Source organism: Trachymyrmex septentrionalis, unplaced genomic scaffold (assembly GCF_001594115.1).
Source record: "Trachymyrmex septentrionalis isolate Tsep2-gDNA-1 unplaced genomic scaffold, Tsep1.0 scaffold19, whole genome shotgun sequence".
In the NCBI taxonomy this organism is placed as follows: Eukaryota; Metazoa; Arthropoda; class Insecta; order Hymenoptera; family Formicidae; genus Trachymyrmex; species Trachymyrmex septentrionalis.
Genome location: NW_017305071.1, coordinates 2,937,283 through 2,943,141, shown reverse-complemented (window position 1 = coordinate 2,943,141; position 5,859 = coordinate 2,937,283). Strand labels below are relative to the sequence as shown.

General features: G+C 38.9%; 1 protein-coding gene across 1 annotated transcript in view; it reads right to left on the bottom strand.

Annotated features, from left to right (window-relative positions):
- Positions 1-1,192: 1,192 nt before the first annotated feature.
- The window catches only part of LOC108746986, a 7,762-nt gene continuing 3,095 nt past the window's right edge, over positions 1,193-5,859 (bottom strand). Inside the window, exons 2-4 of the mRNA XM_018484166.1 lie at positions 2,882-2,978; positions 2,020-2,335; positions 1,193-1,676 (exon numbers count right to left, since the gene is read on the bottom strand). Coding sequence (XP_018339668.1) covers positions 1,219-1,676; positions 2,020-2,335; positions 2,882-2,978 — 871 coding nt within the window. The 3' untranslated portion in view covers positions 1,193-1,218. The remainder of the gene's footprint in view (positions 1,677-2,019; positions 2,336-2,881; positions 2,979-5,859) is intronic.

Here is a 5,859-nt window from a genome sequence, read left to right as displayed (position 1 = left end):
TTTACGACATGTGACATCGCGAAGGGTGAATTAGAAAACACATCGACGATGTGTATCAAGAAAGTTTTGCATCATCTTCTTGTTTGTAGAACGGCAGTTTCAGTTGTGTTTGAAGAGCGGCGAGCGAGGAGCCGTGGAAGAAGAGGCATTCGAGTATTCGAAGAATCGGCAATTCAAGGATTCAATAACGCAAATATTCAACCAAAAAAAAAAAAAAATTATCGACAAAATTCTCTCGAATTTCTATAAACACAATAATTCTATTTAAATTACCAATTTTGAAAACTTTAAAGCTTTATCGTTTCAAATTATAGAAATCCTCAATTTCTTCAAGCCTTTAAATCTTGTCAAATTCGAAAATGTAAAATGCTTAATGTAATTCGAAGAAACAAAAATCCTAAATACCGCAAGTATTAAACGCCTCGGAAATGACATATCAATCAAAAAAAAAAAAAGAAAAAAAAACGAAAGACAATTAAAAACCCGTCAAAAGTGCCAGGGATACAAAGGCTTATCACTAGATTCGTGAAAGGTCCTTTATTTCTAACAACACTGAGTATATACTTTCACGTTTCCTCGTCCGCTCCAACATACTTTATACAGGAGATCCATAATCAAAAGGTGGTGCAAAACTCTTGTTGACATTGTGTGAACGCGCGAGATTGTCCGAACAACAACAACAACGGCGAGAATCCAGCAGTCGTCAGACGAGGATACGAACTCGTCCGGTCACTTGGTAAAAATCGTTACCAGAACGGGAGGAGCGTAAAGAAACGAGATATAACGAGACCGTGGGCAAGATGCGGGAAGGATTTGAAAGAGGAGAGAAACAAAGTGAGAGAATTCGAGGATTCGAGGATCCCAGAATCTCCATCCGAATCTCTAGGGTCATGCGAATCCTCCTTTTCTTTCCTCTCTTTTTCTCTCTTCTTCAGCAAGAGTCGAGGATGAAGTGAGCGGCTGTCGGCTCCGTCCAAGCAATCGCGCAATAGAGTAATTCATCCATCCATCCGCGTCCGTCCGTCCGTCCGTCCGTGCATCCATCTCTATACTACCTATCCGTCCATCCATCCATCCGTCCGTCGTCCGTACGTCCGTCGGTCCCATCATCCGTTTGATGATTCAGAATCGACGACGCGGTGCCGCGATGATCGACAGACTTCTGGCGGGCACGAAAGTGCTGACGTTGTTGCTCGTCGCGTCACCGAGCCGATCGGGTCACTTCTTGCTCTTCTTGGTGGGCGGCTCCTGCGCGTCCTGCGAGTCCTCTTCGGTGTCCTCGCTATCGGTAGGTCGTGGCGTTGCGTTGTTGCTGCTGTCGTTGGTAATGAGAGAATCATTCGTATCCTCGCTGGCGCCCACGACGGGATGATCGCTGGCGGTAATTGGTGTCGCCGGTTTGTCCATCGAGTCCTCGGTAAAGGATGTCGTCGTGCTGTTCTCATCAATCGCCGCCGGATCAAGTGCCGCCGGCGTGTCTTTGCCATTCGCCACCGTTTCTTGATTACTGTCATCCGACGGCTCTGTCGCCTCGCCGTTGCTGGCACTGTGCGAGTTGCCATTCTCTGTCGAGCCCGGAATACCGTCGAGCAGTTCCGGCTTCAGCTCGGACGCCACATAATGTGTCCACAACGCCAGTTCGACTCTATGTGGGCTCCATGTCTTGCCATTTGACGCTGGAACAAAGAAAATATTTTTCATGGCATTTCAAAAACTAAATCCTTCTTTTGTAAAGAAATTTTGAAGATGTGAAAATATAAAATTCAAGGATTTGGCAATGAAACAAGTGATAATGACAATGTCATTAAATTCAAGGAAATACAGTAATATGTAATATTTTACTTGAAAGTATGGAAATATAAAATTAGAGAGGTACCCAAGAATCCGACGCGCGCGATGGGAAACCTCGGTCAGAAGAAATATCATGAGAATCTCATTCCAAGGACTCGATACGGTAAACGCGCGCGAGAGACTCCAGGATTGCGCGCATGCGGCAAATAGTGATTCATAATCGCTTACTCTGTTTGTTCAGCCTCTCGACGGTGTTCTGAATGTGCTGGACAAAGTTTAAGTATTCCTTAGTGGTGTAATCGATACCCTCGATCTCCGGTATCGCCATCAGGCACTCGTCCGCCATGAAAGGCGCGTTCTCCGGCGACGCCGCGGCGAGCAGGGCCGATGCCATCGTGGTACCGACGCCCTTCAGATTCGATAGCGCCGTGATCGCTTGCTCGAGATTCGGCAGCTTCTTGAACGCCTTCTTTGTTTCTGCCATCACGGCGCGCGGTGTGTTCACCTTCACCAGGTAGGACAGCTGTGGGTAGAACTTGCCACGCTGAAAACAAAATGGCAGTCAAGCACCCGTTGGAATATCTAGATTCTGGATATCTAGGTTTTACAAAAATCTTTCTATTTAGATCCATCGAGATGTTGCTATGTTAGGTTCAGTCTCCGCCAAATCCAAACTTTACAGGTTTACATTCAAACAACTAATTACTTTAAAGGTGTAAATTACATATAATAAATATAAATCTTCTCGATAATTATATTTCGGAAATAATATCGTTTTTTCTTTGTTCTTAATCGATTTCTTTATTCTTCTCTATCAGTGTAATCTTTTTATCCGTGAGAACTGGTTTCGCGCAGTCCATAAATTATAAGTTACATCCTTTTTCTTCCGAATCGCGTACGTACAAAAGAGATAACAATAATACTTCACATCATTGTTCTCGCACCGCTCTCGATTATTATAAAAGCAGTTGATAAAATTTGCTATTTTTAGTTAATTCGTTAAAATTTAATACTGCAGATAAAATCGTGTTCGAACTCGGCGGAGTCCGATCCTCGGCGCAGTTGACTAAACAAGGAAAAAGCGGCTTACTATTTGCTTCCATTTCATCGTCTGCACCAGTTCCTCGTGATTGAGATGCGCGTCCTTGCCGCGTGCCTTGATCTTCTTCGGAAGCTCATTCTGATACCTGCCAATACAAACAACAAGATCCGTGCGATCAAGATTGATCTATCGTTCAAGTCAAGAGGAGCGCGCGCGCGCGCGCGCGCACACACACACACACACACACACACACACACACACACACACACACACACACAGTCTCGCGTACGCATGAGCGAACGAACAGGCGTGACGTAATCGCGCCGCCGCCGTCGCTGCTGCGAAATACAGGAATTCGTTAAAGGCTCGATTAAAAATACAAACGCTGCCGCAAGAAACTCGACACGCCCCTCGTCAACGATTGGAGGATACCCATCTTTATCGCGCACGTGGATCACACGTGGATTTGCGCTGTGACATTCCGTCTTCCTCTCTCAATACCCATTACAACCGGAATACAAATACTCGAAACTATCACAGGAACAATAGAAACTAATGTTATAAAATTGAAGACTATTAAAGCGACGTCTACAATCAGATTTTAAAGCGTAAAGTGTAAACTTTTAAGTCTCAAGCCATAACAAATTGACCAATCATAGATTATTCTCCTCATATTCGATTGTGATTGGCTAGTTTCTTACGGCTTGAGGCTTAAAGCTTAAGTTTTAAATCTTAAAATCTCATTGTGACGCCGCTTCAGTGAAAATGGATCAAGAAAGATTCAATTCAACACAAAGGAGTGAAGGGGGGCCATATTCGGGTTTTGGTACCTAATAATATTTTTGTAAATTTTCTCAATTTCTAGTTCATGTAGACTGAGTGCCAATTATAAAGCAAAATTTAAAAAACGTACGTTGTAAAATTAAAGAAAGCGCTGTTAGAATCGAAGAATCAAAAGATTTAAGGATCCGGATGTAGTTCGAAAGAATAATTAAAATTGAAAGATCACATGCTTGTTTTTTATACTTTTTTCCATGCTGACAAATTATTAGAATAATTCGCATCATTTTATATCGAATTTCGCAAAATAATAAATCGGATTTCAACGTTACTGCAAATAAGCGGGATTTATCATCATTCAATACACTTTCAGAAAATCTCGTATTTGTCCGGGAAATTATTAAATTTGCAACGCGCGTATTGTGTTATCTCGCAAAATCTGTTTAAAATCAATTATAATTTGTAAATCGACTAAAATTTATATATTAAGTAAGGTTTTCGATAATTCTTATTTCAGAAATACGTATTAAATAAATAATTGATAATTATTATATAGCGCGAAGACGATCTCTTTTCTTATATAAGTTAAGAATTATTTTAAAAAATCATTCGATAAAATATATTAAACGCTTAATCACATTGAACAAACAGAAATTTTGAAGTTAAATCTGTATCTCCAAAATTTGGAAATTCTCTCTTTCCGAAGCGAAGAAATCAATTTCAAAGGTGATAATTGCTCTACGAGCCGTTTTTTTAACGCGCATCGTTAAAAGTGCCGTATATTTTTCCTTCCTGCGTCGCTGCCGTGTTTTTTTCCCTCTCTGTAACTCTTCCGGTTTTTTTTTTTTTTTTTTTTTTTTTTTTTTTTTTTCAAATAAATTCCCACGTTCGCGTTTACTCTTTAAAGAGATATTTTCAATATTTTCCAAGCCAAATAGCAACGTTTCACAAAGTTGAAACGCGCGCTGCACCTCGTAATACCGCATATCCGCACACGACTTGGCACCGTGGAAAAGCAGCCTTGACACAAACTGGCCTCAATGGGAATGAAAACAACGGTACTCCACTTCTCCTGACCCCTCCGTCGCCCTCGCCGTCGCTTCTGCAACACGGAAGAAACTGGCGCGTAAAGTCTTTCCCACTATTCAACACCAGCCTCTTACTCGTTCGTTCTATCACTGTTCTCTGTGTATATCTCTTTTTCTTACAGTCTCATCGCAATATATTGCGATCGATAAAATGATCTTGTTCGATCCCATCACGCCTGTGAAAACAAACAATATGAGCTTATCACCGCACGAGATTAATGAAGAAAAAGATGTATTTGTATCTTGCTTTTCTTTTCGTAGACTATTCTTTTACTTCCTATATAGATTTATTCATTCATTATTTTCAGTGAAATTGATATTTTAAATGCGTTCAGAACAGTTATGAAGAAATTATCCTTTTAAAATTAATTTTTTTATCGACATACTTTTTATTTTTATCATCTTTAAGAGCGATTGTCTTAAATCGTGATTAAATTTTGAGTTTTATAAAAATTATTTATTCACTTTAAATGCGAATAATAATATAATAATATTCTTTATCTAATATTAACGGAAACTCTTAACGATTATCGATTCTTTTAAAATAAATTATTTAAGTTAAAAATAGAAGAGTCGCGGGAAGTTATTGAAGTCACGTATTGGAAACTGTTCAGTACTTTGAAGGAGTTTCCATTTTTTATGATTTATTCTCCTTAGATCCTTAAATCCTTAGATTCCTACATAAAAATGTAACATACGATCCTATTAAGATTCGTAATCTATAGTTTTATGTTTCTAAATTTTGTTCTATTTAAATTCGTTTGATATTTTTTTTCCAAGTATTATATCGGTTATTGAAGTTTCTTTGTTCTCGAATATTGAATACTGTAAGTATATCCTTGGCGTACTTTAAATTCTTAGATCCAAAGATCCACAGTCTCAAAATTGTTCTGTGGATCTAAGAATTTAGTAAGTTTTAGAACCGAAGTTTTTACCGAAGTTGTTTTTTAAAAATAAGTTAATATTATAATATTACTTAAGTAAAGTGTCGACCGTAATTTTTTAGATAGAAGTCTAATATTGGTTAATATTAAAAGACAGTAATTAATGACTTATTTTAAGTATTAAAAGCACTGCTATGCAATACTTTTAGTACTTCAAATAAATAATTAATTACTGTCTTTTAGTAATAAATTAGCTAAAATTAAATTTCCGCGA